The following is a 23,345-nucleotide window of genomic DNA, read 5'->3' on the forward strand; positions in this document are numbered from 1 at the left end:
AAGTACTGGAGAGGTTGTCTAGGCAGCTCATGGAAGAGGTACCTGAAGGCCTTTCAGAAGGTCAGCTGAGCATTGCTCAGGATGAACAAAGTGCACTCCATCCTGCCGTGAAGCACAGGCATGGCATAACTCAGCTCTTGAGGTCCATTTAGAAGTTATATTTCGATGTCAAGTAGCAAGGAGTTACTAAAAATGTTTGTATTAGCATTTTCTTTTACTTGAAATATTTTGTGCAGTTGTTTTTTCCATTACCTTTATGTACTGTAGCTCATAAGGAAGGAGACTACCAGATTTCTGAGGCACTCATTTTTCTGCAGGAGTTTTAACTTGCTTTTAATACTTAATTCAATCATTAACCTATAATTAAATTGTCACCACTGAACCTACCAAATATTAGAAGTACTAATTTTGTTTGAAGTTACATGGGGATTACAGAAGTAATTGATGAGTAAGTAGTTGTCGCAGGCTTTCCTGTAAAGACATTAAGTTAATACACTTTTTTCATGTTCTGTCTGCACCAATCAGTTAAAAATATAGTCAAACAGCTGTGGCAGATTTTAGGAATTTGAGCTGGAGAGTCAGTGCAAAAATGGAAGGAAAGTATAAAGTTCAGAAGCTCAGAATTCTCTTTCTGCTCCTTGGTGGTTCCTTTGGAATGCTGCCCCTGCAGCCTATTTAGTTCTGTTTATTCCAGCTTAAATTTCTGCTGCTGCTGAAAGAAGTTGTATTACTGTTCTTGTCCTGGTCCTGCTTACACTGCTAGCACATGCATGCTGCTTAGAGAACTGAAAAATACTGGTGAACTGTTGAAAATGCACAACCATGCTGTTATTAGAGACAAAAATTGTGGTTAAAGGAAAGGAACTTTTTAAGAATATGGGATAGAGCAGTTGTTTTTTATCTGGGAGTTTTATTGTTTCTTTTTTTTAAATACAACAAGTTAAAACCTCATGTTGTGATAAAGGTTTGGCAATCTAAGGAAGTTGCATAAGCTTTCTTAGGAGAATGGAACTGTAGAAATTTCATGCATCTGGATATCCTGTATAGCTGTACAAGCAAAAGGTAAGATGTGGTCTGTAGTCACTGTAAAAATCTGACCTAGCTGTATTTCTTCCTGAGATGATTTCTACAGGTAGGCTCTAGTGGCAATTTTTTCTTCAAAATCATGACAAAATCTGCTTAAAAGTAGAAGTGGTATTTACGTTAATGTATTCCAGACCTTTTGCTGTAAATGTAACAAGATTTCTAAGCATTATTATTATCTTTTACAGCTTTATTAAGTAATGTGTGCAAATACTTAGCAAGTCCATTCTTTATAGACTTCAGTAGCCAGCAGAGGTTTTTATTTTTTTCACTTGTCTGTCTAATAATATGACATCAGTGTTTAACTATATACTGGTATAATTGAAAGGCAAATGGCATTATTACCAGTAATAACTGTGTGTTAATAAAGTGTAGTATGTCATCTAAGCCATGGCAGTGCTATATCATAATGCTGTTAGCTCTTATAAATCATTCAAATTGGCCTAGGCTAATTCTGTGATACTTGTAGGGGTCTGTGGGTCTAGCTTATTCTTCTACCAAAGCTTGATCAGACACCCTGAAATCTTTTATTATATTCTGCCTTTTTATTACAATGGTGTGCAGGTACATCTCAACTAGGCAGTGAAATCTGTTGCACTGAGTTTTAATTATTTGCCAGTTTTAACAAAGGTATCTAAATAAGGTTGTTGTTTTCAATGGGACATATTAGTAGGGGTTTTGTAATTCAGAACAAAGGTACTGTAGGTTATGACACTAAAATACACTCTTACTAGTATCAGGCTTGCAAAGAGCAGATTATGAAACCATACAGGGTAGATGAATTGTGCCTTCTTTGACTTGCACATAGGAAGAATGGTCATTAAGGAAAAATAAAAGAAAATGCAGTGTGGTGCTCTGCAGTTATTTAACCTATTTGCTCTCCTAACTTCATAAGAAATGAAGAAGCTTAGAAAACCAAGAAGATCAAGAAGAACTAGAAAAGATGAGTGTGATCAAGATGAAGTGGATGGTCCAGACGTAGATGAATCTGTGCTGTCAGCAGAAGAACTTCAAGGGCTGCATCAAGCTGAGAAGCGATTGAAGCGACACTGCATTTACAGGCTGAAGAAGGTGCCACTGTCTTTACTTGTATAGACCTCTACTATTTTTTTTTCTGTAAATGCAATATAGAGGGTACCCTCTGAGCAATTTCTCTGTAGCTATAACATAAAAGTGGGTGCTGTTAATGAATTGTCAAGTGAAAGCTGGCTATCCTTTGGGGTTTTTTTACTTTAATAGGTCTTTCCTTGGCAACAATTCAAGCACAAAAAATGGCAGCTCCTTTAGTTCATGAATTAACACCGTGTATTAATTAAAATGCTGGAGCAGTTATTTGTTTAGTTAATATATTCTTCCATGGGCACTGGGTATTGTCTGCTGTAAAAGACAAGATGATTGACACAGTAGCATCATTCTTCTGACATTATATTTGATATGCAAACTTTTTGACTGTAATATGGAGTTAGGAAAGCTAAAGTGAGTAGTTCTCAATTTCAGAATTAGCCATTCAACTTAGAAAGGGTATTGAATAAAGGGAAAGTAATATCTTTGTGTATTTTAGGGTTTTTTTCCTGTCTTTTATTTTAGCAACCTCGAAGCTACCCATCAGCAAAATATACCTGCAAATTGTGTGATGTTTTGATTGAGTCAGTGGCTTTTGCTTATAAGCATATTAAAGAGAAAAGACACAAGAAAAGCCGAAAGGTGAGTTAAGGACAAGAAAAAGTAGAAGCTCCAGCTCTATGAAACCTTCTTTGCCCCACTAATAACAGTGAAACTGCACTGCTTTTAAAATCATTCTGCATTTATTTTTTACCATGTTTTAGTCTTTTAAAAAACTGTTAGTTGGTGATACTGGTAAAAAGATTAAACTTGGGACCTGGACTTCACAAGGAGGAGTAGCAATAAGCAAATGTAGTTGGGAAGGCAGAATTAGAAATTGTAACTTATATGTCAGAGTGAATATTTCAATTCAGAAATACTGTAAAAATTAAGAACTTGTTGAGTATTACAGACTTTTGTACATATAAAGGAATTAGGTTTGCTTTGAACATAAGCATCAAAATAACTTCCAGCACAACATCAATTTTGCTTTCTGTTTTTTTTAATTAAATATCTTCATCCTTCCACGTTCTCCACTTGAAGTGGACAAAAATACTTCTTATGAAGGTTTTCTACTACTTCCTCTTTAACTCCTACCTTTTCACATCTCATAGGTGATGAAAGAATTAGTGGTTTGGTTTTTTTAACATACCAAGCACATGTATGTATATCTCTGCACATTACTGAAGTCTCCTGAAGTATCAGATTCTTTATTGCTGCCAGTTACCTGCATCATCTGGAAAACCTGTGGTGCTGTTACTTGGCATGAGTTGTTGATATTCATTCTAGCATATTAAGCAACTCAAGAAAATGGTTAAAACATCAGTCTTATTATTTTGAAAGGAAAAGAGAGAAGAACACCTGCTGACCACTCTGCCTCGTCCAACGCCTTCCCAGATACAAGCTATTGGTGTTGCTATTGAAAATGTAGTACAGGAGTTTGGCTTAAATTCTGAAGATCTGGAAAAAAGGCTCAGCATTAAAACAGTGATGGAAAACTTACTGCACCAAAAACTGCCAGGTATTATTTGCAATTTATTTTATGTGTTAGATATGCCAACTTTAAAGGCAAAAAAATGACAACAAAAACTAAACAAACAAAATCAACTAAAAAACCCCCAAACCCAAACAGCTTGTAAAAGCGAAAACTTAATTAGAAACCTTGACTAGCTAAATTCTGAAACAGTGTATTTAGTTACTAGTCTGTTGAATGGTATGATGCAGCATTATAACTGTTTCAAAATTGAGTAACAATAGTGCTTGTGACCCAAATAGACCTGCAGTAAAAAGTGAAGATGAAAAGGGCATGGCAGGCGTTTGACTTTCGGGATAAGCCTTTATTAGGAGCAGCATGAAGGGCAGGATTTGCTAATAGTTCTGTGTTGTTGGAAGACCACCTTCTTTTCTGGGGTTTGTCAAAACCAGGTGTAGGTTTAAGATCTGTTGACAATGCTGTAAAGTAGCTACAGACTTAGAATTAGGCATAGAGTAAATGCAGTATAATTCTTTTTGTTGCAGAGTGTTCATTAAGATTATATGGCTCCTCCTATAGCAGATTTGGTTTCAAAACTTCAGACATAAACATAGATACCCAGTTTCCTCCCTATGTAAGTAAGGCCATTTTATTAAGTATGTCTATGTGCTTTTGTATGTTTGTATCTTATGTGGATTATAGTTTAAATATATCTTATGGTATGGCAGTAACACCTTTTCTGAAAACCCATTGAATAAAACAGGTCTGGTGTTAAGATAACATTTCTTTATTAATACAACAGTAGTGATCAGGCAGTATAATACAGCTTTGTTTTATTGAAACTTCCTTCTGAAAAACTGTAAACATTTGAAAGATCTGTGCTCTAGCAATCCTATCACTGTTCAATTTCTCTTAAAGCTGGATTAAATGGCAGTTCTATGATCTTGTTTCTCAACTGATCTTGTTACTGTACTGATATATTCACATATATGAACATTTTAACTACTAGATTATCTCTGAGCCATGAAACCGTATTATGTTATTTATATGTAAAGTAATTTAAAGTCTTGATATGTCATGCTAGTTGTTTTCTATGTATCTTTGTGCTTGAACACTGAAAAGGAATGAAGAACTTGATTCCATACTTAAATTTACTCCTGCTGTACTTAAGTTGGTAGTCCAGTTGTTAGAATTTGGCATTTCCTTTAGGCAACAAAGAATGATCCAAGTTCATAAAGTGCATATGATTTTAAAAAGCTATAATTTCAGTCTTTGACCTGATGCATATCCACTATGTCAGAACACAGTCACATTTAAGCACTGAAGTAGTAGTTCTGATGGTGGGTTTTTCCCACAACTCAGTCTTTGATAGAGGTAAAAATAACTTTGCTTACAATTACTCCATGATTCTTTTTTCCTTCAAAACAAGCTGAGTTCCTCTTCCTTTTGATACAACTTAATAATAACCAAGTACACATAGAGGCAGTGATGAATTATAGAAAATCACCTTTTTGACAGCTATGAAAACAGCTTTATTTCTTTTATTCACAGATGACTCAACCAGATGTTCTCTTACTTGTACAAGAAAGTCTCCAGAACAGTGGTAAGAAAAAATTGCTGCTTTCTGAATTCCATTAAACTATTACTGCTTAGTATTGTTAAATTTCATCTCTGTTCAACAGACAGACCACATCATACTATTCTTTTTTTAGAAATATGTGAGACTTAAAAATAGTGCAGGAAAGAATACATTGGTAGAACTACTTTCAATTTGGGACTCAGTATTATGAGGCCTGAAGTTACGTTGGTTGTGGTGATGTGAGAAATTCCTAGTGGGAAGCTTTCTTCTGCATAATAAGTGAAGAATCATTACACATAAGGTAGACTCCTCTGCCTTCCTTTCCCCAGACTGCTCTATTAGCCATGCATAGTACAGAAGAGGTAGCCCCATGGCAAAAGCAGGATACTTTTCAAAGAAAATAGGGGTCCAGTTGGCCAGGTAACATCAAGAACACCTTGTCATTCTAGAGTTTTTGAGTTGAGTATCTAAAATTGTTCCAGTTTCTCTCTTCCTGGCCAAGTGAAACTGTGAAGCATCAACAAAATAAGTCCCGTTTGGAACAATAAACACAACTCAGAGAAAAGACTGCAGTGACATTTTAGTGTTTAATTGAAATGTAGCTGATCTGTATTTGGAAAACTATAAAGAATAAAAGGAAAAAAAGATTCTAGAAGCACAGCAAAAAGACATTACATCAAGTAGGCAAGCATGTTCTGTACCTACATAGAGTATTGTCAGATAAACAGAGAAAACAAACTTTAATACTTTCTTTCTGTAGACTACTGATGTAACACTGTTTGTTTATTTTTCACAGCAGTGTTGTTCCACAGTCATCATTGGTCTGTCTGTTTGCCTGAGTTACTGAAGCCAGCTTTTAACCAAAATATACCTCTTTAATTACAGCTACTGTATATATATGAATTTTGAAACGTTCCACTTTGCATCCAGTTCAATGTATTTTTTGTCAACACCATGCTTAATGCGGTTTCTTCTTTTCCTTTCTCCCACTTAGAATCTTTTACGGAAGTTGATGCAGATTTCCATGCTAGAATACCAGTGGTGGTGTGCAGAGAAAAGCAAAGGTCTCAGTTGTCACTTTGTGTGTTCTATAGTAAATAGCAATGTAAATTATATGTACCAACATCTGATAAATGACGTTTCTGTACTAAATTATTACAGTTCCATGGATCTTGAAACACAAACTAACACTCATGGGCAAGTCATTCCTAGCCTAGAATAAGAGGGTAAGGGTTATTCTGTCCTCAGCTGTGTATTTCCCAACCCCTTCAACCATTATGGCTTCCAGCATGTACCCTTACCCTTCCATTTGGGATAATTGCTTAAGCAGAAACTTTCTTATAGGTAGTGTACATACTGTAATAAATTACAGATTTCTGTAAGGACAAGATCAGTTTACTTAGCTTTGCTATATTTTGAGAACAAGTGAAAGATATTTTATTTTGCCCATTTAATGGATATCAATTAAGATTCATGAAACATTCTATAAACAGCTAGTGATAAAATATTACCAGTTATTTGCTGCTACCTTTATTTTTGATTGTTTGAAAATATTTCATGTGCTGTGAAAACAGCATAGAAACTGTTTTCTGGTGGGTGGTATGGGAAGATATTTTTGTTTCATGAAGGAGATTAATACTGTAACTTTTTCAATTCAGGAAATTAATATCACTAGAAACAAGTACTTCAATTGTATTTTAAAAGACTTGTACAGAAAATTAAAATGCATATATCTTCAACCTAACCATAAATCCAATTAGTATTGCATGCTGCTTTTCATGCAGAGACGCTGTCTTTGAGAGGTTGTCAAGTCTTTCCTTACAGCCTTCTGCTACACTGTTCTGTGAGATATCTGACCTCTGGGTGTTGTTACAAAACCTCCAAGATCTTTTGTTTCTTCTTGGGTTTTAGTGGCCTTATATGTAAAGTGAGTGCAGGGAATGAGAATGCTTGTCTGACAACAAACCATTTGGCTGCACTTGGAAAGCTGGAGCCTACTGTAGTACCTTTAGTGATTGCCTTCAGGTACTGGGCAAAGGTAAGAGTTACTTGTATTCCTCCATCTGTGAATAAATCTTGAATGAACTTCTATATTATGTTGGTAAGACTGTAGATACAGTTGAGAAAACAGCTGTTGAAACAGTCCTTGGAAAAAGAGTTGGAAGAACCATATATACTTTTATAAATTGTAAATCTTACAAATTGTGGTAACTATCATTTATGTGTGATAATGTTCTGCTACGTTTCAAAACTGGAATTTTAAGCCTAATTCAGTGACATGCAGACTGTAAGGATCCTGCTTTGTTACTGAACTAGTCAAAGGAATGTGTATGAAATGAAATTCCCCATAAAGTTAATCCATCATGAAAAAAACTAAAGAAAAAACTGCATTTCTCCACTGTAAATGAAAACCCTCTTGTCAGTTAACATAACGTGTTCTAACAATTTGTGTGCCTGCAACTAAAATAGTAGTTAATTTAATAAATTAAAAAACCTTTGACTTGTATCTAAATAAAAGGAGTCATCATTTTCTGAAAATGTGCTGTATGCTGTCTGTTTTGCCAGTCTGCATTCTGTGGCTCTTACACTGAAAATATAACAGTAATAACAGAACTGCAGTAAGTGCAGGGCCTGAGAACAAATTCCATCTGTTAGGAGCTCAAAGATGGTTGAGTTTCTGTCAGTATTTAATGTGTCAGACTTCTGAACAGTAATTAAAAGACTATTTTTCATGGCATCACTTCAAACTTTAATGACTGCACAATTCATTTTTACAGTTGTGCTGTGTTGACCGTCCTGAAGAGGGAGGCTTGTCACCTTATGTATTCGCTTTAATGGTTATTTTCTTCCTACAACAGAGGAAAGAGCCTGTTCTACCTGTGTATTTGGGATCATGGGTATGTGTATTAATGCAGTGAATAGTGCAAATGAGAGGACCAGTTGCTTGTGGTGGTATGTAATCTGTCGGCTTCATGCTATTCCGAGCAAGATGTAAGTGAGCTATTTCTGCAGGAATTAAGAAAGTGAATTCATCCATACTACACCTTAACCCTATGTGTGCCTAGCTGTAAGATTGCATTTCACAATCCTAGACATTGAATTAAGTGCTCTGTTGCCCCTTTTGTGAATAAGGATAGCTGGCCATTGAATAATGCACTGTACAACAATTTATTTTTTCCTTTCTTTTGGCCTTTCTTACAGACTCTTGAGACCTGCATCCACATAGCCACATCTCCAAGCAGTGTCTTGGAATTCAACATCTAATTCTTCCAAACATAGACCACAGCTGGGGAACACTCTGGTGTGGTAGCTGCCCAAGGGATCAGATTAGAAGTTTACAGCATGTATTTCTTGGGTTTAGAAACTGAAATGATTCTTAAAATCAAGAGTTGTATTATGGACGCAAATCCAGAATCTAGCTCTCCAGGATGCCATTTAGGTGTTATGACACCCATTTTTGTTGATACAGTCTCTTGTTATGTTTAATGTTTATGTTTCAGTTTCTGTAACCAGTTACACGGACCTTTGCAGTTAAGCATATACTTCAGTGTGTTACTGGCTTGTTCCAAAGCCTCTCCATTCTCTGAACTGGATGAGGAAAATGTCCTGTTGTATATGGTCATATAAGTAAAAGATACCTATTTATGGTTGTCTCATATGCAAAGACAAGGTTCCATGACAGAGAATCACAGAGTGGGTAAGGTTGGAAGGGACCACAGTGGGGTCACCTGGTCCAACCTCCATGCTTTAGCAGGGTTATCCCAGAGCATGTGGCACATGATTGCATTGAGACTGTTCTTGCATATCTCCAGTAAGGGGGATATTTCACCCCCAGTGCAGGACCCCGAATTTGCCTTTGTGGAATTTCAGACAGTTCCTCCCTGTCCATTTCTCCAAACTGTTGAGGTCCTGAAGGGCTGCACAGCCCTCTGGGGTACCAGCTGCTCCTCCCAGCTTTGTGTCATCAGCAGCTTTGCTGAGGAGGAATCTGCCCCTTCATCCAAGTCGCTGATGAAAAAGTTAAACAATACTGGGCCAAGTGTTAAACCTTGGGGGACACCACTAGCAACAGGCCTCCAGCTGGACCCTGTGACACTGATTACAAATCTCTGGCATCTCCTGTTCAGCCAGTTCGCAATCCACCTCACTGTCCACGTTTCCCGAGGGTGGACACATGCATACCCTTCCAAAAGCACCAAGCTCAGATAGCTTTTTGTAGAGAAGTATGTGGAGAAGAGAAAAAACATTGGAACATATTCTAGACCTGCAACAGCCATTTTTAAACTTCACTTACTACCATGGAGGAGTGGTGGTAAGATACAAAGTCCATCCAATGCTTAGCTCTCTGTTTATTTTTCTGTTTCTTTTAGATTGGAGGATTCTCATTAAACAAAATAAGTAATTTTCATCTAAAAGAAGTCAAGGATGATGCTGTGGTTTGGGAGTATAACCCTACTGACTATTCTGATTTGCCACAAGAAACTTATCCTATAAGGGGCAAGGTCTGAACTTTTATATTTATTTCTGTAGTAGTCTAGCAGTCATTTTTGTTCATAAAAAGGATTACTGTATCACTGTACAATAGCATGTTATGAGAGTTAACAGTACAGCCTAGACTTTGCTAAAAATAAAATTTATAATCCATTTATAATCATTCTATCCAGTTAAATAGGCTACTTTCTTGGAAATTTATAAATTATGGCATAAACACTTGAAGAAGCAATTGCTATTAATCATTGCTGCTATTCTTTACCCTTGCTGCAGTCTTCAATTTTGAAGTTTTATAATCTGATTTTATACTATCTCTTCCACTTTTTAATTGCAGTTTTTATTGCAGTTGCAGGAGTATAGCAGCAATGATAAACTCTGTCATGTCATACTATATTACAGATGAAATACAAGTAAGTGTAACAGTTAAACACCTGTACATTAAATATTATTTAAGATTTTCTTCTGTAATTGACAGGTTCCCTTAGTATTTGATTTAGGTCAGCAGCGTTCAGCACCTGTTGGTCAGCTCTGGCTTGAACTGCTTCGTTTCTATGCCTTGGAGTTCAATATGGCTGATTTGGTTATTAGTATCCGACTCAAAGAAACAGTGTCTCGTGAATCGAAGGACTGGCCTAAAAAGCGCATGGCTGTGGAAGGTACCTCAGCAAACTTCAAAGAACTGTTATTTTAATTTTATTGACTGGGCTATTGGCTTCGTGTGTTATAACTTGCAAATTTTCAGTATTGCACTGTGATTTCCAACATAGTAAAATGTGTTTTGAAAATATTCAGTGCAAGTAGCAGTTCTGTTGTGTGTTATTTTCAACATTATCAAAAGTAATTAAGTGAACTTTAAAATTGTCTTCAGTGCAATTTGTAGATCTTACATCCTTACACAATGAATGTTGAAGAGTAACTAACAGTAGTATATTCAAATGCCATAAGGATATAAGTGTATTTTTTTTTCTAAAGTTAACTCCCTCACTGCTGGTTCTCTTCTCCTTTCTGTTAGACCCATATTCAGTCAAAAGGAATGTGGCAAGAACACTGAACAGCCAGCTAATGTATGAGTATGTTCTTCACTGCCTGCGAGCAACTTACAAGTATTTTGCCTTGCCTTACAAAAAAAGTGCAAAATTAAGCAAAGGGTCCTCTTCAAATGCCAGTGAGGAGAAATCCCAAATGCTGCACTGTGGAAAAGGTGCTATAAAGCAAGAAGATCCTGACTTGCAAAACTTGGATGGCAGAACAAACACAGCAGTACCGGAGGATTGCATAACAGAGAACACACGCACGTCCATGGAACATAAAATGGATCCTTCAAAACTGTGTGATGGCTCGGAAAGTTTCACAGAAGAAGAATTGGCTGATGATATAAGTCATTTGGGAATTACCTATGAGGACTCAGACTGTATAATTGAGGAAATTATTTCTGGAGATAATGAGGATTTTAAACCAAGTTGTGAGGAGACAGAGAGTGGAAATGAAGATGAAGAAGAGGAGGAAGAGGAAGAACATGAACAACAAAATCCACAATGGAATAATACTTTGGCTGCTGAGCAGAGAATAGATGAAGACAGTGACAGTGGAGATCTCCTAGTTCCAGTGAATGAGCATGATCTGGAGACATGTAGTACTTCGGACTTAGAAGGTTTTCAGTATGCTGCACTTACAGAAAGTGATGAGTTTGGCTTAGAGTGCAGTGGTATAATGGATGACAAGATTGACATTGATGAGGATAGCACTGAAGGTACTGATGAACTGGATGAACTTCCCAAAAAATGTTCAACACAGAGTCAGATATCCCAAATTATTAACTCAGATGATGAAGAGGAAGAGATAGAAGCACCAACCCTTCTAAATCAGAGAGAATTTGGTATTGCCATAAGAGCTGGAGATGAACTAGATAACACATATACTGGATCTGGAGAGGATGATGTACTGTCAGAGGAAGAAGATTGTTTTTCCATCCCGAGTAAATATGAGAACAAACATTTCAAAGGAAATGTAGATGGACCTCGGAGGATCTATTTGAGTCAAGAGGGTCTTACTGAGAAGAGAAGCCATTTTGAAGAGAACACAGCAACAGAGCAGTGCTTAGAATCTGAACTTTTTTATGAATTCAGTACACAAGCTTTTACAAAGGGCAAGGTAAGCAAGCTGTATCAGAACATAAACATATTGTTTATGTTCTGTTAGAAGTTATATGAAAGTGTTGCTTGAATTCATTAAAGGACCACAGTTTTTAATACCAATCTTGCTTTCTGTTCATGCAGTCTCCTACAGTAGTGTGTAGCTTGTGCAAACGGGAAGGTCACTTAAAGAATGATTGTCCAGAAGACTTCAAGAAAATTGAGCTTGACCCACTGCCAGAACTGACACCCAAATTTTCAGTTATTCTAGATCAAGTTTGTGTCCAATGTTACAGTAAGTTTTTTCCTTTGAATATTGTTGTGGTGTAGAAAAAAAAAGGAAAAAATAACTAAATAGCCACAGGCTAACAGTGTTATAAAAGGTGACCACTTGTTTGCTACACTGCCTCCAACTCTTAGATACAATTCTAAAATTTATAACAGTTTAACAGGACTGCTGCGCGGTTTGTATCTAGAGAAATAGAAAGTGTTGAGATGTGTCTTGCACAGACTGGCTCACTGATTACTTACATAGGCAAATAAATTTAATTTCTCAGAGTCTGATTTGGGGTTTTTGACTAATGCTTTTACATTTGTCTCCTTTGAATTTTGTTACTGTTGCTTAACTTGTGGGTTTCAGTAAGCAAAGACTTCAGTGTTCTAGATAAACAGTCAAAATACTGGTTTGTAATACTTCTCCGCTTTTGTTCTTTTCAGAGTGACCCAACTTTCCTCCTTTCTCTCTCGCCATTTCTGACCAGACAAAATGCATTATTTGTCTAATTAATGTTTTTCTTTGAACAGGTATTTTTCTTCTACTTCATCCTTGCTTTCTTTTCTTCATATGTGAATCTTCTCCTGCTTTTTCTCTTTCCCCTCCCTTGCCCTGCTGTAAACCCCTCAATATTTTCATTTGAATCATTGCTGTTTGCTCTTTCTACAGATCGGTTGCCTAAATTGTTGTTTTTTGTTTTTTTAAGATGACTTTGCTCCAAATATAGTAGAGGATCAGGCTCGGGAATATATAAGACAAAGCTTGGAAATCTTCATTAGGCAGGATTTCCCAGGTAATAAGGTGGTTCTATTCATCTTTATACTTTTGACTGTTCATACTTGAGCGTTTTCCCAGAAAATGTATCACTTCAGCATAATAAACCCTTCAGTTTTGAACATTTAACCTATATTGTTGCTTAGCATTGTCAATACTTCATTACATTAATTTCTAAGTCTCTTAAGGCTTTCATTTAAATTTGGGAGGTTTTATTTATTCATATAGAGAATATATTAGTTGGAAGGAACAATTGCAAGTTAAGGAAAAAACAATCAAAGCAGCAGTGGAGTAGTTTTATAATAATTATTTTAACTTTATTTATTAGCCCAACTTCTTGTTGTACCTCCTCTTACAAACAACAAGTTTTTTCTGGTACTTCCTATTGAAACTTATTTGGCTTGGAATATTTTAAAATACGAGCACAATATGTGCCCAATTGTCAGAGCCTGGGTATATGAATTCTTTTGTTTGTTTGTTTCTGGAGGTCTTATCTGTCACACTGGGCTTCAGTCCATAGTCTTTTAAAATTAGCAGAAGAATTTTTGGCTGGAGCCAGGTATATCCCTTACCCTGAAAATCTCTGTAGAGAGCAGTCTTACAGTTTTTTATCAGATTTCAGCTTGAACTTACATGCTAATGAACTCAGCTTGTTTCTGGATTTGTCAGACTGTTTATTTGAACCAATAATATTAGAGATTTTTGTCTCATAAGCAATGTTGGTAAGAAGATAACTTCTCATGTACTCTAGAAATATAATTTCATGCCTGTATTAGAAGACATTTAGTGATTTGAAGCTATATATGATTTGAGATTCTGCTTGTAACACTTCACGTCTCTTACAGGAACCAAGCTGGATCTGTTTGGCTCCTCAAAAAATGGCTTTGGCTTCAAACAAAGTGACCTTGATATCTGTATGACAATAGATGGTCTGGAAACTGCTGAGGTAGTTTGAAAATATTTTTGGTTTTGTTGTTCAATAAATGTAAACTTTTATTGTTATGTATCTAGTGTAACAAATTTATTACTTTATAAAACTTTTCATATGAAAAGAAAATACTAAGGTGTTGCAAAGGCAGATTGTTTTTGAGGGTTTTGCTGTTGATCAAGGCAGGAGTTTAAGATAACTTTTAGTAGCCTGTTTTCTTCTGAATTCTGCACTTCTAGTTTTATCTGTGCAGAGAAATAGCGTGCTTCATAGGATAAACAACTAGGAATGGGAAACAGTGCAAGGTCACATCAATCTCTTTTCATGCCTAATATATTATCTACTGTTGATTTTACACATGCTATTTTGAAACAATTTCTGGTATTCACATAATTCTGCATAATATGAAATGTTCAATTTTACAGCTTTCAGCTTATGGACACTAAAAGGTTTGCCTAAAGTACAGAAAATAAATCTTTCAACTTTTTTTCTTAATGTCTTAGGGACTTGATTGCATCAGAATCATTGAAGATTTAGCAAAAGTTCTCAAGAAACAGTCAGGTAAGTTTCTGGAAAATTAAAATAAGTGGTTCTGTTTAAGTGACTGCAGCTGATGTAGTGAGAATGTTACAGAAGAAAATCACTAAGATGTAACTAGATGGAAGAGAATGTTGGTAAGAGTGAGGTTAAATATTGTGAACATTTGGAGTTATTTTTGTTTGCATATGTAGTCTGTGAGGTTATAATGTTAAAGGACTGCATCTGAACTGGACAGATAGTATATTTACAACCTACATGCATAAGAAGAAACAATTTAAGTCTTGGGGCTTCATGTGAGTAGTTATGTTGTATTTGTGTGTTCAGTGCATAGTGAGTTGATAGTAAAAGATACTCTGATACAAGTATGCAATGGGAATTTTATTTTTTCTATAAGAAGTCATGGGGTTTTTTAATACTTGTTTTGATGTATCTCAGTTTAGTTTAATGTAATTGGAGTGATCTGTCAATTCTCTCTCAAGCTTGTTTATAAAGAAATTCTATGTTGTCTTACTTAGACTGATCTTTGTTTTTGAGGGGGCTAAGTGTATATTTGTGTAAGTTAATTTAGCAGATTGACCATGTTTGGCACGTCTAAAATCACTGTTAAAATGTAACTGAAAGGCAAGTTTAGTATCGACTAAGATTTTATTTTGTAGCCTTTTTGCTGCCATGGGATTGTGTTGGTACTGTTCAATACTGTTAGGACTGTAATATCATTCAGGAATAAAACTTTTCATTCTAGGTTTAAAAAATGTCTTGCCGATTACAACTGCTAAAGTCCCCATTGTCAAATTTGACCATATAAGAAGTGGTCTTGAAGTAGACATCAGTTTATATAATACGCTGGTAAGATTATCTCATTTTCTTATTTTAGGTTTTATAACAAAAAACTGTAGATCTGTTTCTTCAGATTGAAGTGATTGTTCAATAATCAGGTGTTCCAATTACATATTGCAGTAAAACTTCTCTTTTTTTAATTCAACTATAGTAGAGTCAGCTGCACAACTGTGACTTTAAAGTTGTCATTTCCTAAGAAAGTCTATTAATTCTTCACTAATAGTAAGAAATAGTGCTTTAAGCATGTAAGTGCTTCTGTAAATGAGAGACAAAATAATGTAACTTTACTTCACTTCCCACCATGGTTTTGTCTAGCCTTGAGACCTGAAATAGTGGTTTTGAACCCTGCTTGCCTGAACCATAGACATGTTCTTGGCCAAATATTTTAAAAACAGGTTTCATTTATTTCACTGTCTCTGAATTTCAAAAGCTGATTCCTTGAAACAGCAAAGGAAATTCATAGTGTGCTGACCTGGCAAAATGCCAAGTGCCAGCATCAGAGAGGTCCCCCCTCCAACCCTGAGGGAAAGGGGGGAAAAAATAGAACTAAAACTTGAAATGGCAAGGGTTTTTTATATTTACACAGAACAGATAAATTAAACACAGAATACAATGTAACACATACATATACAAATGTCAAAGAAACAACAGTAACTCCACACCAAGTCACCCATCCAGTAATACAGATACCACCACCCCAGCCACAAAACACCCCAAAAGACACCTCCCAAGAGACACCCAGAAAGAGAGGAGAAAAAAACATCAACAACTAAAAAACCAAACAGCTGGGAAGTGGTGGCAAGGCCTAACACTCCTAGCATGGTGATAGCATGTCCACTCAGCACCTGATCATGAAGGAGAACTGCCCAAGGCACCTCTTACACCTGTTTTTATACTTGCTTTGACATCAGATGATATGAAATATCTCTTTGGTTGCTTTAGTCAGGTGATGCTTGTCCTCTCTAATCTATGTAACACTATCTAGGCTCACTAAAATTAAGGCCTAATCTAGGCCTAGCTAAGACTAAGGCCAAAACTACCACAAAAGTTAAATCTCAAAGCCAGTTCTTAAACTTCCCAAAGTTTTTTGTGTGAGTTCAAGGGCAGTCTTGAGGACAACACCTCAACCACTAAGTCTGAACGTTTTCTTGAAGTTACGCACCCGTATGGGTCTGGTGGTAGCTCTCACATTTCTGGACTGACTGTTGGTTCAAGAAGTTACCTTCTACCAAATATTTTGAAACTGCAGTAGTAGATTAATGCTTTGGGTTTTGAAGTACTGTTCTGTGAATGCTGCTGTGTACTCCCTCTGCACAGATTAAGGAAGCTATTCAGCTTTTAACAGAGCAGGTGATAACCTCACTGTTGAATGCTTCCTTTCTCAATACCTACTCTGCAGGTCTTCGGATCTACATTTCCTGAGGACACAAGAGTTTCTGTTTTTAATGTTTTCAGCTTATTTTCTTAATGTCTTCAGACCTTCTGTATTTTCTGTATGACTTTCTTGTTTTTGTAGGCCTTGCATAACACAAGACTCCTGTCATCATATGCAGCTATTGATCCCAGAGTAAAATATCTGTGTTACACAATGAAAGTCTTCACAAAGGTAGGTGTATTTCAGACATTCTAAAAGCAGTAGTGCCTGCAGCAAGAGATGATAACCACAAAAGATACAAATCATGTTTCTTTTTCTAGATGTGTGACATTGGAGATGCATCTCGAGGCAGCCTGTCATCTTATGCATATACTCTTATGGTGCTTTATTTTCTTCAACAGAGAAATCCACCTGTCATCCCTGTTCTTCAAGAGGTACAGTATACTGGAAAGAAATTAGTATCTGTACACAGTATAGACCAGAATGATGTTCAGTGCTGACTGCAAAGGGCTCTTCTAATGAGTTTTAATATGCTTTCAGATCTACAAAGAACCCAGAAAGCCTGAAATTTTAGTTGATGGCTGGAATGTATATTTCTTTGATAAGATAGAAGAGTTGGTGAGTATATCACACTAACTGGAAGTGGTGTTACCTGTAGCTTGGCAAATAGAAAGAAATTCCTTGGAAAGACATTGTTCCAAGTATAGCAGTTGAATATTGTGGTTTAACCCCAGCTGGCAACTAAGTACCACACAGTCAATCAGTCATTCCCTGCACCCTCTCCTGGTGGCAAGGAGACTCAAAAGAAAAAAAACCTGTGAGTTCAAATAAGAACAGTTTATTAATTGAAACAAAATAAAATAATAATACTCATAACACTTAAAATAATACTGGTACTACTACTAATAATAATAATTGCAGGAGAAAGAGAAATAAAACCCAAGAGAAATGAGTGATCTATAATACAATTTTCAGCACCTTCTGACCAATGCCCAGCCCATCCCCCAGCAGCCATGGGTCTCTCTTGGCCAGTTCCTCCCACTTTATATGCTGACCATGAGGTTCTATGGTATGGAATATTCCTTTGGCAATTTTGGGTCAGCTGTCCTGGCTGTGCTCCCTCCCAGCTTCTTGTACACCTGCTCACTGGCAGAGCATGGGAAACTGGAAAGTCCTTGACTTAAAAGATAAATGCTGCTTGGCAACAACTAAAACATCAGTGTGTTATCATTATTCTCATACTAAATTCAAACCACAGCACTGTAACAGCTACTAAGAAGAAAACTAACTCTTATCACAACTGAAAAAAAGAACGAATATAGGAATGGGAGTAAATACTGCTTTGAAAATCTCAGTCCTGTGCTGTAAAGCTTTTAGAACATGGTTGTTGTAATTAATCTGTGAAAAAAAAATCTCCAAAATCTGAAAAAGTAGATCAAAAAATTATTTTAAGCTGTGCATGGTAATTACTCACTCTGTATGTCTCTCTGGGTGGAGATAACGTACAGATACCACCTGTATCTCTGGTCATAGCTGGTTAATCCTGTTGAATGATTTTGTTTTATATAGATGTATAAAGTAAATTAATAAATTATTTTTATACAGGCAAAACCTAATGCTAGCAGTTTTATTAGTTGTCCACTGTTGTTGTTAATAGATTAAAAATATACCATTTAAAATCAATATTGAATTATTAAAACCAACTACAAGAGGAAGTATTCTGGTGTAACTCAATTGTCTTTCTTTATATAATAAGACATTTTTTGGCTTTGGAAATTATAAAAATTATTCTGCTTAATGTAAATACTGGACATAGAAATATTTCTGTCATTTTCAGTCGGTTGTTTGGCCAGATTATGGTAAAAACACCGAATCTGTTGGCCAGCTGTGGCTGGGACTTCTCCGATTCTACACAGAAGAATTTGATTTTAAAGAGCATGTCATCTGCATTAGGAGAAAAAATTTGCTTACAACTTTCAAGAAGCAGTGGACCTCAAAATATATTGTGATTGAAGGTAAAAGCATATGAAGTACATGAATATATGGAATGCCCTCATGAAAATTTTTGTTTTTTCCACGAGGCTTATTTAGTTTGCTATTACTAGATTATAAATTGTTGTTTGCTCATGTTTTGAAATAATCAAAAAATTGCCATTCAGTTTTGTTAATGCTAAAAATTATTCTTAAAGGGGGTCTTGGCTACAGTTGCAAAGCAGACTTAATGCTTTTCATTATGACAATAACTGACAGAAGAGTAGATTTAATGAAAGGCTTTGGAAAAGAAATTAGCTATAATGCAGTTGAGGTTTTCTCAAAAGTGGTAAGTTTAGCTGAGCCCATATTTACATTACTCATTTAACCCTATGTATAATTACACTGTTAAGTATTACTGTGGTCTCTGACAAGAAAATGTAGTGACACATTTTAGAAATGTTCTGTAAACCATTTTCTGGTCCATTTCACTTTCATGGAAAGGATTCTATTCTCTTGCTTGCACATTCAGCCAACTTGTTAACAATATTTTAATTGGTTCACAGCTGGACAGCTGTCATCCTTTGTACATGTACTTAATTTATTTCCAGGACATCTGCAAACAGGTCAATTTCAGTCTCTTAATTCTGCATTTGGAATCGTTGCCTTGGGTTGTTCATATGTATGTATACATTGCAGATCTTGCTCTAGACTTGAGTATTGCCTGTTATGTTTTTTCTACAGATCCCTTTGATTTGAACCACAATCTTGGGGCTGGATTGTCAAGAAAAAGTAAGTCTTCTGTTAACAATTTCAGTTACAAAGTGGAGATCTTGTCTTAGGTGTTATTTTACTTTCTGGTTTGATATTTAGGTGATGATTTTGGTTTGTTTGGATTTTTCCTTCCCCAGTGACAAATTTCATAATGAAAGCTTTCATCAATGGCAGAAGGGTGTTCGGTACCCCTATAAAAACATTTCCTAAAGAATACCCATCAAAAATGGTAAGTTCCTTCTAAGAGGAGTATATGTTTGCATATAACTTACTTTTTGCAGGAGTGTGATTACTTTAAGCTCTTTCTCTTAAATTTCCACAGTACTCTAAAAATCTTTATGAGAGTTATTACTGAGAACTGTTTTAATGTTATTTGCATGTAAAAGTTGTTAGTATGCAGAATGCTAGTCAAGTCACAATTCTTTGTACATTCTTAGATATTTTAATCCAGATCAAAACCAACTTAGCATTTCTTAAAACCACAGTTTTATAAACAGCATGCAGACGTGGTGCTTAGTGGGCTGCCTGTCAAAGAGATCAGTGGCTGATTAACTCATTGGGTTTTTAAGGTTCAGCTGCAGACACCAAGTCTATTCTTTTCTGTAATTCTTAATGCTGTTTTAACACTCCACATATTTGTCTTTATTACCAGGTATATAACTTTTCATTTTAAATGCATGATTTCTTCTACAGGAGTACTTTTTTGATCCAGAGGTGCTAACAGAAGGACAACTGGCACCAAATGATAGATGCTGCCGAACTTGTGGTAAAATTGGCCATTTCGTGAAAGATTGTCCCATGAGACGAAAGTGAGTAGAGTATTGGTGTCTGTGTGTAACTTTGTTCCTTGGGTTTGTTTAAGAAAGACTGGGATAGTAATGCTGAAGCAAAACTTGTAGATGCTGCAGATTATTTCCTTAACTGCTGAAATTAAAATGTATCAATACCAGTTTCAGTAGTGCTTGATAGTGTTGCTGCAAAACTACGTAGCTTAAGCTGGCAATGCTGGCTCTGCACTTCATTATACAGGAAAGGAGTAGTCAAAGAGAAGATCAGAGCTCCATAACTGTTCTTTGAAAAGCACTCAATTTATATTTTTTTTATTTAATAGCTTCTACTAACAAAGAGTTGTGGTACTCCCAGAAAGACACAGCTTTGTCATGTTCACAGAATCCTGCAATTCATGTCAAAAAGCAAGACAAAAATGTCACAGCATTATTTTTCATAAGTGCACACATATGAGAACAATGTCCTGTTTTACATCCAAGAGAATGTTTCCTTACCCTGAGCAACCACATATCAAATATTCAACAATTCTCTTGCAACAAAGGAATGGCTAAATGTCTTTTGTTGCTCTTCCTGTTATGAAACCTGTTATGATCCTGTCAATTTTTTTTCTTGTTAAGACAAAGCTCTTTAAAGACTTCATGTCTATAAAATAGTGAAAACTGGCAGATAAGACTTAGAGGATGAAATCTTGAAACCCTTTATGCTCACTTGCAATGTGGTTTGAAAAATCTAACCATTGTTTAAAGTCTGTCTATGTTAAAAGCTGTAACTAAAAATCACCTGCACTTCTGTGTAACCCACTGACTCACTAGTGCTCTTAGAGAAAGCTCCCAAATTTGTCAGGTATGATTTGCCCTTAATGAAAGTGTTTTGGCTGTCACCATTTGCCTCTGCTTTCCACATGCCTTAGCAATAGTTTCCAGGAGGATCTGCTTCATGATCTTACCAGGTAGAGGTGAAACTAACCAGCCCTAGGTCTTCCTTTTTTCACTTTCTTAATAATAAAAGAGGCCTACCTTGAGGCTCATGCCATTCTTCTGCCCATTCATTCAGTTTTGTGAAGGATTTTTAAGCTGCTTGCCATTAGCACTGCAACTCATGAACCAAAGAGCCTACTACCATCTTCAGACTTGGAGATTTCACTGATGTCTCCTCTAGGTCATGTATAAAGGTGTTCCTTGAAACAAGTCTGTCAGCTGTAACTGTTTCCCCACTGCTAGGTCTTAAAGTTACATAGACTGTTAGAAGCTTCTCCCAATAGAAGAGACATATGGAGAAGGGACAATGGAGTGAACATGCACAGTTTCAGAAGGAAGGAACTGAGTTCTGATCAAATTGTAGTAATAGAAAAAAAATAGAACTATAGCTCCCTATTTTTTTAGACTTTGTTAGCATTTTGGTTTGTGTTTCTTTTCTTCCACTGTCTGCAATTTGAGCACCCAGATTTTCCATTGTGTTTGTTTTGTGAGTTATTAGGATTTAGAACTGCATGGTAATCTAATTGCAAAGTTAAGTTTTAAATACACATAACAGCACTGTTTCTTAAGAGAGTCAAAGGGAAAAGTACATCAATTCACTTTATTTAACCCACTGAAGAACTAGTGTTGTCTCTGGACAGCACATGGTTTTTTTTTTGTTTTTTTTTTTTGACACTGAATGAATCTAAGGCCTGTGAACTCTGTGAACTCTGTTCCTGCAGACTGAGACGGCATCGTGATTATGGAGGTACACAGAGGTATGCAGAAATCAAAGACAAGAGAAGCAAAGAGGACAAAGAAATGCAGAACAGACCAACAGAAAAGGAGAGCTCAATCAAGGAGGGAAAGTTGCACCTATGTACACCTCAGAAGAGGAAACTGGCAAGGGTAGTAGTGGAAACTGGAAGAGAAAAGACTTCCAGGCAATCAGCAGAGAAGTGGAAGCGGCTGGAAGACAGAGAGTTAAGAGAAAAACGTTGTTTTATCTGTGGAAGAGAAGGTCATATTAAAAAAGAATGCCCACAATACAAAGGAGCTGCAGGTATGAAACAGATCAACCTGAGCAGTTTAAACAGCACTTACTGTTTTCACGTAATTTTATGAGGACTGACTAGTGGGTAAGCTATTTGCTTTGAAGGGCATCATGTAAATGCTGTCTTAGTGTTTTTTAAATGTAGTCACATTTAAACATTTTTCCCTTCATCCTCACCTTCCTTTCAGAAATTTGCTGTATCTCCAGAGATACGGCATGGTTTCTCTTAGCAGATAGGATATTTGTAATGAAAAGGGTATGACTATCAAGTGTGTTGTAATTACTTTCGTTGTCATAATGATCTTGCTAACATTTCAAATGACAAATTACATTTCAAGCTTCTATTCCTGTATATCATAATTGTACCAAAGCTAGCATTATAGAGTTCTTTACATCACCTAAACCAGTTATTCCATATGAACCTGAAGTCAATATGAAAGTGTACAGATTGTTCAGATAGAATATTGTGAATTAAATAAAATAAAGAACATTCCTGCCAATTCAGCAGTTGGAGGGATACAGCAATCCATCTTAAAGATCCTGACAGACCTGAATGAAAACATGGAGTACTTGTGCTTAGCAGTGTTTCTAAGTCATAAAATAAGTTGTATCTCTCATCATCTATGTTGTAAAGGAATATTTTTCTAAGATAAAACTGAGATTTAAGACACTAGATGGTACTCATGGTTAGATTTCAAAGGAATACTGTGTAACTGTTTCCCTCTCAGTAAACCGAGCTGCATTTAAGTTCAGGCTGGAATTGCAGATTACTCATGTCTTGACCTCTTAAAGGAACAGATAGAAATCTATTGTATAAACATATTTTTCAAACCAGCTCTCCTCTACTAGCAAAAATACTCTGTCTGGCTTAGATCAGGAGACCCTTCATAATCACATGTATTTAGTGGTACAGGGCATAAAACTGTGGTAAGGTACTGGAAGAGGGAAGAAAAAGGTACAAATATATTCAGAACTGTTAAGATATTTAGAAGTGTTCTTAGTTTGATAGACCACTAGAAGTACTGGGTGGAGAGAAAAGGTATTTAAAAATTGAAGCCATGCTTTATTCAGCTTCTAACCTTTTGAAGTTGTATGTCAAATCTAAATTTAACTTTTGAGTTTGTTTATGTTTGACCTTGTCTCATTGAGTCTTTCTTCATGCCATTTGTTAAAGTAGAGGGGAATATGCCTGACCATTTCATAGTCAATGGTA

General features: G+C 36.1%; 1 protein-coding gene across 1 annotated transcript in view; it reads left to right on the forward strand.

The window, feature by feature from the left end:
* Nucleotides 1-23,345, forward strand: part of TUT7 (terminal uridylyl transferase 7) — a 32,388-nt gene that overhangs the window by 5,177 nt on the left and 3,866 nt on the right. Inside the window, exons 3-26 of the mRNA XM_071580015.1 lie at nucleotides 1,979-2,154; nucleotides 2,671-2,787; nucleotides 3,529-3,706; nucleotides 4,204-4,292; nucleotides 5,210-5,261; nucleotides 6,232-6,301; nucleotides 7,149-7,275; nucleotides 8,015-8,134; nucleotides 9,608-9,739; nucleotides 10,204-10,384; nucleotides 10,741-11,879; nucleotides 12,005-12,155; nucleotides 12,841-12,927; nucleotides 13,754-13,854; nucleotides 14,340-14,397; nucleotides 15,119-15,222; nucleotides 16,730-16,819; nucleotides 16,909-17,022; nucleotides 17,129-17,206; nucleotides 18,426-18,603; nucleotides 19,304-19,351; nucleotides 19,471-19,562; nucleotides 20,027-20,142; nucleotides 21,822-22,141. Coding sequence (XP_071436116.1) covers nucleotides 1,979-2,154; nucleotides 2,671-2,787; nucleotides 3,529-3,706; nucleotides 4,204-4,292; nucleotides 5,210-5,261; nucleotides 6,232-6,301; nucleotides 7,149-7,275; nucleotides 8,015-8,134; nucleotides 9,608-9,739; nucleotides 10,204-10,384; nucleotides 10,741-11,879; nucleotides 12,005-12,155; nucleotides 12,841-12,927; nucleotides 13,754-13,854; nucleotides 14,340-14,397; nucleotides 15,119-15,222; nucleotides 16,730-16,819; nucleotides 16,909-17,022; nucleotides 17,129-17,206; nucleotides 18,426-18,603; nucleotides 19,304-19,351; nucleotides 19,471-19,562; nucleotides 20,027-20,142; nucleotides 21,822-22,141 — 3,918 coding nt within the window. The remainder of the gene's footprint in view (nucleotides 1-1,978; nucleotides 2,155-2,670; nucleotides 2,788-3,528; nucleotides 3,707-4,203; nucleotides 4,293-5,209; nucleotides 5,262-6,231; nucleotides 6,302-7,148; nucleotides 7,276-8,014; nucleotides 8,135-9,607; nucleotides 9,740-10,203; nucleotides 10,385-10,740; nucleotides 11,880-12,004; nucleotides 12,156-12,840; nucleotides 12,928-13,753; nucleotides 13,855-14,339; nucleotides 14,398-15,118; nucleotides 15,223-16,729; nucleotides 16,820-16,908; nucleotides 17,023-17,128; nucleotides 17,207-18,425; nucleotides 18,604-19,303; nucleotides 19,352-19,470; nucleotides 19,563-20,026; nucleotides 20,143-21,821; nucleotides 22,142-23,345) is intronic.

This window comes from Pithys albifrons, chromosome Z, assembly GCF_047495875.1.
Source record: "Pithys albifrons albifrons isolate INPA30051 chromosome Z, PitAlb_v1, whole genome shotgun sequence".
Lineage (NCBI taxonomy): Eukaryota > Metazoa > Chordata > Aves > Passeriformes > Thamnophilidae > Pithys > Pithys albifrons.